The sequence below is a fragment of the Schistocerca serialis genome, chromosome 5, assembly GCF_023864345.2.
Source record: "Schistocerca serialis cubense isolate TAMUIC-IGC-003099 chromosome 5, iqSchSeri2.2, whole genome shotgun sequence".
NCBI lineage: Eukaryota > Metazoa > Arthropoda > Insecta > Orthoptera > Acrididae > Schistocerca > Schistocerca serialis.
Window position 1 is genome coordinate 484,425,628 of NC_064642.1, and position 12,902 is coordinate 484,438,529.

Sequence of the window (12,902 nt, forward strand, 5' to 3'; positions counted from 1 at the left end):
TAAGTGCTCAAGTCCTTACATATTTAAACCCCGAACTCATTTTTACATGAGTATAAGACACCTGGTCTGGGCAAGAGTTCTAGCCTAGATGTACATTCGTATTTATCATGTTCATCTAGAAGTAATGAAAGAAACAGAGTCCTATCATGATGCTGACGTTATTTTGCACTCCAGTAGCCTCAGTACATTTTTGGAAAATAGCTTTTCTTTAAGAAGAGAAAAAACTGACTTTTTATCCTAAGATAGACAGCGATACTTTGCAACTAGTAGATCTGATATTTTAATAGCTAATGTCGCCACTGCACCTTACGATTAACGATATCCATCTCTCTCTCTCTCTCTCTCTCTCTCTCTCACACACACACACACACACACACACACACACATACACACACACACACACACACACACACACTCACACACACACACACAAACACCGTGACTTTGATATCTGTTGAAAAAAACTACATCCTATTGCAGCGATAAACTGTAATTACGACATCTTTACTTACTGTAGGTAACTTCTTACATTGCATCAATTACTTCATTCGTGAAGAGTACTTTCCCCTCCATATGACATGATTCATTGTTTTCAAAGGCTTTACCACACATAGAAGAAGACAACATTGCACATTTGCCATGCATAGTGCATCTATTTATTACGAATGTTGTGAATTTGGATTACTTAAAGACATTTATGTTTTATTAAATATCAAGTAGTGGAACAAGATGATTTGCAGATCAGATATTATTTAATATTTGACCAGATGTATTGTGTTATGGATCCCAATCCTTTTTCAGAGTTCAGTGTTTCTGGTCACATCATTTCTAAAAACGTATTCATAATTTCTAATAAATTTCAAATTCTTAACTTTCACTTACTCAAATTAATGGATAGTACAAGTATACTATAAACCAAAGTGAGTGATTATATTGACTTTATATTCCGTACTCTAAATAACTAGTGAATTCTTATGTACCTAGAAAGTGCCATTCCTGATTAATGATAAACCAAAACAAACAAGAGATTGTGACTGGAAATGGTAATGGTCATGCCGTGCACAATACATGAAAACTACTTATTTGTATTTTCAGACTCTGTCAAGTATCAAGATTTATTTCAGTCAACAGTAACAGGACTCACACTCGTGTCGCCAAGTTTAATATTGCCGACGATAGTTTTAGGCTCAAACTATGAAAAATGTAACTTCATGGAAATATAAAAGAAAGTCTTTCAATAGAGGTTTATCACTGCTAATTGTTTTAACTCGATGACTTCTTATCTCACTCCTTCAGAAATGGAGCCAGTAATACTGTAACACTCCTTACTCCTTATTTGTATCAGGGATTTGGAACTGGACGAGAATGACCAGATAGGTCGTCACAGCTGCCACGAAGCTCTTCAGCAACGACAAATCCAGCGCGAAGAAGCCAGCTGCGCTGTAGTGTAGTGGACTGCGTGCCAGCTGTTCCTCAAACAGCAGCAGCTCTTCCTGGCAGCCACTGCTAGCAGGCACTGGTAACATCTGAAGTTTGGTGACCAGCCGCTGTGTGCGGCTAGCTTCCTGAACGACCATCTCGCTGCTGTAGGCTAATATCACCAAGCGAAGAACCATCAGGCCAGTCCATAGTGACAAACTAAGTAATGTGTGTGTTTTCTGTGGGCCTTGCAGAGTACTATCTATGTCAAACAAATAGATTACAAAGAAGTACATGTTCATTACAATACATACAAAATAACTGGAAATTTCTGATAGATTTGGCACACCATAGGCATTGTTTACAGATGTTGCTATTTGATGAAGAAGACAGTAATTTTTACGTATCATTTTCAGCAGCACGCAACTTTTCCGTCTAAGTATAAGTTCGTGTCGATTTGACACATTCTTCGGTGGTCCATTTAAAGTTGTTTCATCCTCACGCTTTACTGTAGGTAGGTGGACATAGCTGACGAATAAACAGTTAGCACGTTGCGAATTTTTATTTACTGAGCAAGAGCGTAGTGCTTCTGTAATCTTGATAGTAAGGTCATCTTCTGTACGGATACCGAACACCTGCAGTAAATACTTATTAACTTGCCCAAACCACCTTCTTATGAGCAAGTTAAAGACCAGAAACTGTATCGTAATGATGTTTGTCAAAGTCTGAGTATAAAGAACACGCATTACTCGCGAGAAATAAAATGAGTCGCCTGTAAGAAAGAAAGTATAACCTGTTACAACAGCCAAATACGCGCTCAGCGTGGCCGTTGCCCATTTGTGAGAAGATCCCAAATGGAATAACTCTGTGTGCTTGACGTGGTTCATGTACGTGGTCATCGAAGCAAGTCTTAAGCAAAATGTGTCAACATCTCGTTGCTTCAATGTACAGCTACACAGAATAAATATCAAAGCAATGCTCGTGGCAAATATAAGGGTGCACAAGTCACAGAACAACACTAAACGATTTGAATACTTCTTTCTGTTTGTCAGCCTTACCGTTATGTCATAAAGGACAAAGAAAAGGAGCACCAGTGCTATAGATAAACTGTAAAATTTAGCCTTCTTACTCACTACCACTCGAGCGTTCTCACTGTTAATGTATACTGGAGCACAACTAAATATTTTACAGAAAAAGAGAGAAATCCGAAGTTCGCCAAGTAAGCCACATAGTGCGTTCATCTGTGGTGATGCCATTTTCACTAACCTGCAGTCTATGGAGTGCCAGCACACCTCACCGATGTACTTTACCTAATGAGAGTACACCGATTTTATCAATAGCCATTATATCGAGAAGAAAGCCGTAGGTAATCAATATGTCTATTGAGAAACAGTTTCCTGTCATGTATGGAGAATAATGGGCTAAATACATAGAACTTATACTGTACGTATTCACTTTTACAAGCGCATCAGATTATGGGCATCGACAATAAAAACTGTGGTACATTTCGGGGAAATAAAAGCAGATACCGGTAGGAGCTCAAATATTAACATACAGTTTTCCAATTTATGTATTATTACTGTAATCTTTAATTTTAAATACCAATTTATTTAAAAAATTTCGAATTGATGGTTTCCAGAAAACACCAGTTTGGTTTACAATCGCACTGCACAGCTTTTGATTTAAAATGTTGAGAGTCTTTCAATAGACTGCTGGCAGGAACTAAGCAGTGTGATACATTTAACAAGATAGCAGTGTTCTCTCTTCTGTTTGCATCACTTTCGCTGAAATATTTCATATGAGAACTGAGATAATTTAGTTCGCTGGACCAGCACTGTTCCACACCATACGCTAGCTAATGATATTAACATTAGCACTCTGTTCAACATATTGTCAGCTGGACTTAAAATTTTACTTGTTTTCATCATCACAGTGCTCATTGCTGAGTGTCGTGACCCCCATGAACGAAGCGTTTCCATTTCAAACGGTTAATAGCTGTCCTTAGAGCCTTCCAAAGAAGTTGAATGGAGAACTTGACTTGTTCTATCCAATAACTTACATTTCTACTGACACGAGAAGAAAGGCACCTGGAGACGAACGTCCCGATAATGGACACATTTACTCTTATCTCGGTCCGTTCTATACCCAGCATCGTGGGCCACCACCAAAACTCAAAAGCATCAATGCGCTCCTTATCTACGGCCGTGTTTCGCAGCCATTAAGAAGACGGGAAAGACGAGTGTTTCAATAAGCCGATCCGTATGCTGTTTATTATCGCCCTGCTCTGCCCGATCTTTCTGAGCTTCCTCATAGCCACGCGCCCTAGCGTGATCCGACTTCTTATCTCATCTTCACAGCTCCGTGTGTCGCAGATAGTTGACTGAAGGTAGATGAAAAATTAGATGATTTCCAATTCCTTCTATCGATCTGTGAGTTGAATATGTGCTCTTCTATCAATTATCAAGAGTCTGGAACTACTGAGATTGTTATCTAATCCATACGTTTCTTAGTAGGTCAGCTAGCTCAACTTAGCTGTTGGCTAACGGAAAAGTGTCACAGCAAACGGGGGTTGTTAATAATTTTCCCACCAATTGCGATGACTTTAGTCCACCCATCAAGGACATTACTACAGATGTGTTCTGCAAAGGTGTCGCACAATTGGTGGGAAAGGAAACAACACTTTCTGAGCATGCAGAAATGTATGAAGAAGTCAGACGTGCCAGCACTTGTCTTCATAGCTGCGAGGCCATTATCGTGGAGACTTGTGATCAATGCTATCAAGAGTGGTGGGATACCGAACTCTACAAGCACCTGCCACAACATTCACCAGATAAAACAGCCAAAGGTTGTCTTATAGTCAAGGAAGCAAGATGAGATCAGGAACACAGATCTCTCACGACTTCTCAACTTTTTCTCGTATGTTGAAGATCTGTTCATTAGTTCCTTTCCATCAAATAAAACCTGCTTCTTTCGATGGATATGTAAGACTGAATGTACGGCTTCAAACGCTGGTTTAAGATGAAGAGCAAAATTTTACTTACATGTGATATGACAGCTTTTGCTCAGTAGATGGTGCAGTTCCTGATTGCCCCTTTCTTGTTTAGGAACAGAGACGTTGACCAGTCTTCCGGCTACACCCAAGTTTCAAGTGGTTCAAATGGCTCTGAGCACTATGGGAGTTAACTTTTGAGGTCATCAGTCCCCTAGAACTTAGAACTACTTAAACCTAACTAACCTAAGGACATCACACACATCCATGCCCGAGGCAGGATTCGAACCTGCGACTGTAGCGGTCGCGCGGTTGTAGACTGAAGCGCCTAGAACCGCTTGGCCATTCCGCCGTCACACCCAACTTTCCCACATTCTCTTACACAAAGAAAGAAGCACAACCTCTTTTTGCCCCGTTTCCTTGAGTGTCTCCTAAGACACACCGCCTAGACGAAGAGAGTTTTAGTTCTTCAGATGTTGAACTGAGTACTCTATTTTCTTGAGCAAGATTCTAGGTTTCAGTGCAAGTTGGTCAACTGCTTGATTGTCCAAACCGTTGTTGAACCCAGACTACAACTTTTCACAGTAGTGTTTCCACCTCGCAACAATGTCTTCCTTGTCTCTGACAAGATAGCCATTCTCGTCATCTACCACCCAAGCACGAATACCAAATTCATCTAAGATGCTATTGCGTTTCTTGAATAGATCACGTATTCTGCTGTGATTATGATTTTGTTCTATCTCATCACTGGTATCGTCAATCAAATGTGATATGTACTTCCTACAGTTCCTTGAATTTCTCTGCACATGTTCTTATATCTGTCTTGATGCCGAGTAGTGTGGATTCGAAATTTCTTCAGATTGCTTCTCTCTTCAATTAGTTGTATTGTGCATTGTGATATCCCAGGATGTTCTGCACTTTGCAGTCGTGCAGATGTCAAAAGCTACAGGGAAACAACGTCCTTCATTCGGGCCCATGTCCATGATACTCGCGGTACCTTATAAAGATTGATGACGTGGAGATTTGATTCACCATATTTCAGTAGAGCTTCTTAGTGTATGAGTCCTGGCTATCTTTCTCCGCTTCTCTTCCTAGATTTGAGCTAAATCTGCATTTTCGTGGATAGGAAACATTCGTCACTTGCACAGCCAGGACTTCAGTCAAAGACCGAAGTCTGCTAACGTCTCCGCTCTATCCAGCAGGCAATCTGGTTTCTAAATCTGTCACCAGGTGATGTTAGAACAGAGAGTTACAGGCGGTCACCTCGTTACTGGCACAGAAATTTAGTAAGTACCTGCTCCGTTCAGTTTTCTCATCTGGACCATGCTGCGCAACCACAGATTTCAAGTTTTTATCTCGGGTATTATCTCCAGTTTTAGCTTTGAAATTATTGACTCTCCTCTTTGAGCGATCTTATTACTGACTTGTTCCAATTGCTTATAAAATTTCTCTATTTCCTCATTCGACACTCAGTTGGTAGGGGCCTAGATCTAAATGGTGTTAAGTTTACTTTGACAAGAATACAGTTAGAGAAAGAGGTCTGTCATTAACGGATTCGTAACCTATATCACAGCTGTTCAGATTCCGAGGATTGACTGTTGGAATACAATTTTTATTTTGGTCCTTCTCCCTGAAAATCACATGGTGTTCCCTCCTTCGGTCAAGAAATGACCACTTCCTTTCCATTCAGTGTCACTAAACCCGATAATATTAAGCTCATAGGCATTCATTTCTCTTTTTGCTACGGCAAATTATCCTGTCTGAAGCGGTTCGTGCACAATCCATGTTGCAGTCTGGTTTTACCTGACCTCGTTACAGTTCTTCACCTAGCCAATAGGCAATTATTTAATATTGAAGTTGCTGCACTATTACTCATAGATAACGTATGTCATAAAGCTCACGACATTTATGTAGCACATAACAAAAGGGGGACTAAAACCTACTGCTCAGAAACCGTTATTAAACAAAGACTTACCGATGTATAAGAAAAAAGTAAAATTATGATGAAATGTGCAATGAATCAGGCAGCTGAGATCTCAAGGTGCTGTAACATCCACGAGATAAATTTTAGCTACAGTGCGACGAGAGGAAATTATGCCTCTAACAGTTATAAACATTATCTATTCAGCATTTGAAAAAAGAGTGAAAACGATGATAAATATCAATTATTTATATAATATTTTATGATGTAGTTGGACATATCGTTGTGTATCATACAAAGACAATGATAAGTGTAAATTCCTTTTATGATCTGCGTTTGTCTTCCTTTGTTTTTTTTTTACCTTTTGTTGGTTGGCTTTTGTAGGTTGCGGACGCATATCAAACTGAAGTCTGTTAAGAATTGTAATTATTTGTTAATTATTACTTGAGAATAGAGTTCATTATTATTATAAATATCAGTGAATAATTATTTGTAACTTTAATTCCTCTTTCAGTAAGCATCATCTGTGTTAATTATTTCTTCCCGGTGCAAGGAGCGCAGCCATTGATGATAGCGATTTGCATCGCGTTTTTGTCTATGTTTTCCTTAGAAAAAAAATCAAATGTTTGCTTGATGAAGTCTAAATAGTGCGCAATACGAAAGTGAAGTTTAATAAGCATTACAAATTCTTATCCTATTTGCTCTAACAATAGAAAGTCTCCATCAATTGTCTGCCGCCATCTTAACAATTATATCAGCGGCAAATTCAAATTACGCAACTCTGCAGACATAAATGCCGAACGTAATACAAATGTGTAAAAATAAATGTGCACCGGTGGTCCAGAACTCATTTTAATGAAAATGATTCGAATCAGATTGGTTCTTTAAAAACAGTGCTCGTAGCAGGATCCTTATAACAAACTTTTCTAGCTGATGTATGGAGCAGACATTAATTACGCTCGAGTTGCGAAGAATATTATTTCAGGTAACATACGTCAGTGTTGTGCGCGGCTGATATTCGGTGGTTTTAATGATCATTTTGCTGAAGATAACTATTTCCATCATAATCAATAGTTGTATAGAATCTGTTGTATGGACTGTGATTTACTGACGCTTACACAGCTTACAGACAACACTTTAACACAACGTTAACTTGGAGAACTTTAGCAACTTGACCAATTCTTTAGCCGGCAGAAAAATTATTCAGTAATTAATCAATGTAATAAAATAAGATTATCATTTTCATTTACAAATTAGTTAAATACCAAACCACTGAATAACACAGCGAACGCCACAGTGCCTTCGTAGGTCTGAGTGATACGTTACATGATTCCACACTCTATAAAATGTTGATCATTGTCCTATTTTGAGAAATGACTAACATTGTAATTTCAGTGGTCTGTCACATGGTTCTATTCAGTATTTACTCTGTCTGAAAATGTCTCTTTTCTTTACTGTGCTGGGAGAATGGACACTCGTAGTGACAGTTGAAGCCAAATACAACATTTTCTCTTGTGCGAAGCAGCTCAGGCGAGTCGGCATCGTCCTGGGTGGCGGGTGGTCACTTCGAAACACAGGGTTCTTTCCCTAAAGCTTCTCAAAGGACGCGAAATTATAAGAACGCAACAGGTTGCCCGTGACTTTTTGCCCGTTCTTGTCTGTCGGCAGGACAGAGCGTGGCCTTTGAAGTACAGGAAGTTTCGTTGAGCCCCTGAAGTGTTCGCAGGTGTACGAAGTTGCTCTCCCTTTTTGGGCACTGAAGTACGCGACTCCGCCATGTTGTACTTCCACAGAGTGAGAACCTTTTGTATTATGAGAGCTCCAGCAGCCGTCCCCCTGGTTTTTGGTTTTCCCAATGAGCGGTGAGACAAAAATCAGTGGGAAAGCCTTCAGACAACTAAGATACACACAGTGGGCTCTGTTGAAGAATTTTAGCAGTTTCCTCCCAGCGATTTGTGCTGGAAAGAGAAATCTTGGGGTGTCAGGCTGGTAGTTGTGACAGACTCTTTCCTCTAGGACGAGGTGTTCTGAAGCGAGAGTATGTGGCTGCAGAGAGGGCGGCGAGTGGTGTATCGATCAGGGAACTCCGAGTTTCGATCGCCAAGATGCTGGTCTGTGGCCTTGGACTAGTTTACTGTTTGAGTAAGTGTCGTAATTTCACACCAGTGCAGTCTTTTCATTTCTCGCAACTTGAATTGCATTTGTATTAACTCGGATTTGTGTTAGTTCAGATTTAGTATTCAGTAGTTCCCTGTATTGAATTTTTGAGGTGCACAGACCTACTGGGACACTACCTGCACATCCGCTAGCAGTGTACCTTGTTATTTGATTCAACTGCTCTTAAATAATGGGGTATCACCCATACTAATGTAATTGTTACTAAAATAATCACAATCAATTGACTGGTTTGATAAATCGGTCTTCTTTGTGAAGAATTTTGGTTAATAATTAGCTTAAGGTGTTGCACACCTAAGTTCATTACTCTCTGAACATTTAGTGGATAATTAAGATTCCACGATTTTTAGTTTCAAGGTAGCTTTATCTTATTTTACCATTCTTGCTGCAAATTTTACTTTTTATAAGTATCATTGACTTCAGATTGTATTGTATATTCCACACGATCAAAATAAACTATATTTATTACAATTAATTCATTTAACTTATTTCACTCAACTTGATGACTCTTAAGAGGTGGCCCTTCATTAGTGAAAATTTTATAAATAGGTTCTGTCACATTTTTTATTTTAATCTGTGCTTTCTTTGCGCCAGCGGTCACTTGCAATGATGTTACCCTCTCCGAGTTCAGTTTGAGGACTTATTAGAGACAAGACTTGAGTGTTGTATCCTGGGTGAATGATTATTCAACGAGAACAGACTTTTTTTCTTTTTTTTAGGCGAGAATTCGAAGCGAGAGTTTTCCTTTCCTTCTGAGTTCGTGAGAGTGGCAGGCAGATTACACGGTCCCTCATGAACCCCAGAATGTCTCATTTCAAAATACAATCAATATAAAAAGGACAGATCAAGGAGAGAAAGTAACATTTCAATATACGCATACGTATCTGCTGTATGAATTACGCCGACATAGAGCACATCGTCACTCTCTGCCACTTGGCGGTATATGAAATCGTTAAAAACCGTTATTTCATTTCTGGATCTTACTTCCCCTCCAGTTACTACTGTATACAGTATCATCAGTAATGTCCTACAAAAAAGACACCTATCAGCCTGCTGTCTATAACGTACAAAATATTCATAAATATTTTCAAATGGATAGCAAAAAAAATTCGATATTAATCAGAGAGAGTATCAAGCTGATTTTACAAGTCGATATGGCACTATGGAATACTGGTATTTCGCGAACGAATAGTGGAACTGAGCAGTCACAATGAATTTTAACTTCCTCTGCGGCTGACAGAATTGCGTGGGATTTTGTCACAGTTCTACAAACCCTTCCCTTCAGTGAAACAATCACTGAATCAGTCTACAGGTTAGCGCAGGAGATTTTGAGGTGTCTCATATTTACTTCATGGTCATAACATTAAAGTGACGTAGGTATTTGTGAACTCTGGTCCCACACACAGTGGTTACTGGGCTGTTCGCTGGGGCTCACCTCAAATCAATTGTTTTAAATGGCCTTACAAGGGACGATTGGCTGCTTAAGAGAGAGCCAAGTTAGCGCTGTTATACGCAGAAACAAATACGCAGAAAGAAATTTCTATGACCATTTTAATAAAAATTGGGCTCCCGCTAAACACACAATATGTGGCTAGTATCAGCTATTGGAAAATAGCGGGATATTGAAACCAAAGTGGCTACGTGTCCTTCACATTCGATCACCTGAAAATGTGGAAGCTATGCGGGAGAATACTAGACCGCTCTCTTCAACACGTTCTTCATTCAGACCTTCATTTTTTGCTGTACAAAATGACAGTGCTCCAAACTTTCTCTATTAGCAGAAAGGAGACAGACGTAATTCTACTGCTCGGGTTATGCTCAGGGAACGAGAAGGATTTCCTCACAACTTCTGGATCTCTGACAAGGCTGACGTCCATGTTAATGGCGTGGCCAGCAAATAAAATGTCATGTTTTAGACCACTGAACGTCCATTGACCTTTCGTGAAGGGACAATTACGGCTAAAATGTGTTTTAACTGCCATATCAAGCCACGAATTAATTGGACAGTAAATTCCTGAACTTTGTTCTACTCGACTGCCAACGCACACGCTGGCGTTTGTGCAAGATGGAGCCCACTCACAGACAGCCAATGTTGTTGTCGACTTTCAGCATGAAGCATTTTAAGAAAGAATGCTTTCTCGCCGCTTCCCTAAGTGTCTTCAATGTGGTCAAATTTAGCAAGCTGACTGCCCCATCATCAACCACTGTGATTATTTTCTTTGAGGTTATTTAAAAGATGAACTCTTCCGTCAGCATCCTCGAGATCTAGTGGAACTCAGAGCTCGAGTCATGGAAGCGTACAACGCAAAAGATGTAGAACCGAGCCGGCGAGTAGAGCGGAATATGAGTGTTCGTCTTGAACAACCACGATAGCCACATTGAAAATGTTCTCCATTGATATCAATTCTCCATGAGTTTATAACTATATTTATGTAGTCCGTGATGTTATGTGTCACAGTAATAAAATAACTTTTAGTACACAACATCTATTGAACCACCCAGTACGTTACTCCGTAGAATAATATATGCATCTCATACATTTATTATACTATGATGAAAACATATACATGCCGACAACACGTTTGGACAAATGTGCACAATCACAAGCTCGTACAATCTTACATCTCCAGATCTAGTTCCCCAATCGCGACATCCTACGTGTAGTGAATGACCATTAACGTTCCTTTGTAAGAACAAGGAGAACAGTCAGCAACGGCATGGTGGATTGAGTGTAAGGAGGCGCCACAGTGACAACTCGCAGAACTAGCGCCACCCCACTCTTGTTTTAAATAACCACAGTTGCCTTGGTCTTCTCATATATTGTTCACGATCCTCCAAGGACTTCTGGGGAGATCATATTCTTGTATCCACGTGGAATGGTTTTCGAATAGATGACTGCTGACTACAGATTACTGCTCCCACTGCATTTTCCGTGAGCGGTTGAAACTGCAAGAAAACCCAATAAGCTTGTTTGCTATACATTACGGCAGTTTCATCGATTTCAAGTGTTGCTACAACTACATCTACATCTACATTGATACTCCGCAAGCCACCCAACGGTGTGTGGCGGAGGGCACTTTACGTGCCACTGTCATTACCTCCCTTTCCTGTTCCAGTCGCGTATGGTTCGCGGGAAGAACGACTGTCTGAAAGCCTCCGTGCGCGCTCTAATCTCTCTAATTTTACATTCGTGATCTCCTCGGGAGGTATAAGTAGGGGGAAGCAATATATTCGATACCTCATCCAGAAACGCACCCTCTCGAAACCTGGCGAGCAAGCTACACCGCGATGCAGAGCGCCTCTCTTGCAGAGTCTGCCACTTGAGTTTATTAAACATCTCCGTAACGCTATCACGGTTACCAAATAACCCTGTGACGAAACGCGCCGCTCTTCTTTGGATCTTCTCTATCTCCTCCGTCAGACCGATCTGGTACGTATCCCACACTGATGAGCAATACTCAAGTATAGGTCGAACGAGTGTTTTGTAAGCAACCTCCTTTGTTGATGGACTACATTTTCTAAGCACTCTCCCAATGAATCTCAACCTGGTACCCGCCTTACCAACAATTAATTTTATATGATCATTCCACTTCAAATCGTTCTGCACGCATACTCCCAGATATTTTACAGAAGTAACTGCTACCAGTGTTTGTTCCGCTATCATATAATCATACAATAAAGGATCCTTCTTTCTATGTATTCGCAATACATTACATTTGTCTATGTTAAGGGTCAGTTGCAACTCCCTGCACCAAGTGCCTATCCGCTGCAGATCTTCCTGCATTTCGCTACAATTTTCTAATGCTGCTACTTCTCTGTATACTACAGCATCATCCGCGAAAGCCGCATGGAACTTCCGACACTATCTACTAGGTCATTTATATATATTGTGAAAAGCAATGGTCCCATAACACTCCCCTGTGGCACGCCAGAGGTTACTTTAACGTCAGTAGACGTCTCTCCATTGATAACAACATGCTGTGTTCTGTTTGCTAAAAACTCATCAATCCAGCCACACAGCTGGTCTGATATTCCGTAGGCTCTTACTTTGTTTATCAGGCGACAGTGCGGAACTGTATCGAACGCCTTCCGGAAGTCAAGAAAAGTAGCATCTACCTGGGAGCCTGTATCTTCGTCATAGAAGGCAGCCGTCATCGCCTCCTTCCACTTCTGTACGCTGATCTGCAGGCAATTGTCTGTGAGCAGAGATGATCATGAGAGGGAGCCAAGCCCGGTTTGTACGGTGGGTGACCAAAAAGTTCTCATCGAAAACGCTACAGGGGCCTACTCATTGCTACTGCAGTGTGTGGCCAGCAGTTCTCTTTTTTTTGGTCATCAGTCTACTGACTGGTTTGATGCAGCTCGCCACGAATTCCTTTCCTGTGCTAACCTCTTCAT

The 12,902-nt window shown here is 40.5% G+C and overlaps 1 protein-coding gene across 1 annotated transcript in view; it reads right to left on the reverse strand.

The window, feature by feature from the left end:
• Nucleotides 1-1,325: 1,325 nt before the first annotated feature.
• The window catches only part of LOC126482018 (putative gustatory receptor 2a), a 32,638-nt gene continuing 21,061 nt past the window's right edge, over nucleotides 1,326-12,902 (reverse strand). The window contains exon 2 of the mRNA XM_050105988.1: nucleotides 1,326-1,792. Within this exon, the coding sequence (XP_049961945.1) occupies nucleotides 1,326-1,792 (467 nt within the window). The remainder of the gene's footprint in view (nucleotides 1,793-12,902) is intronic.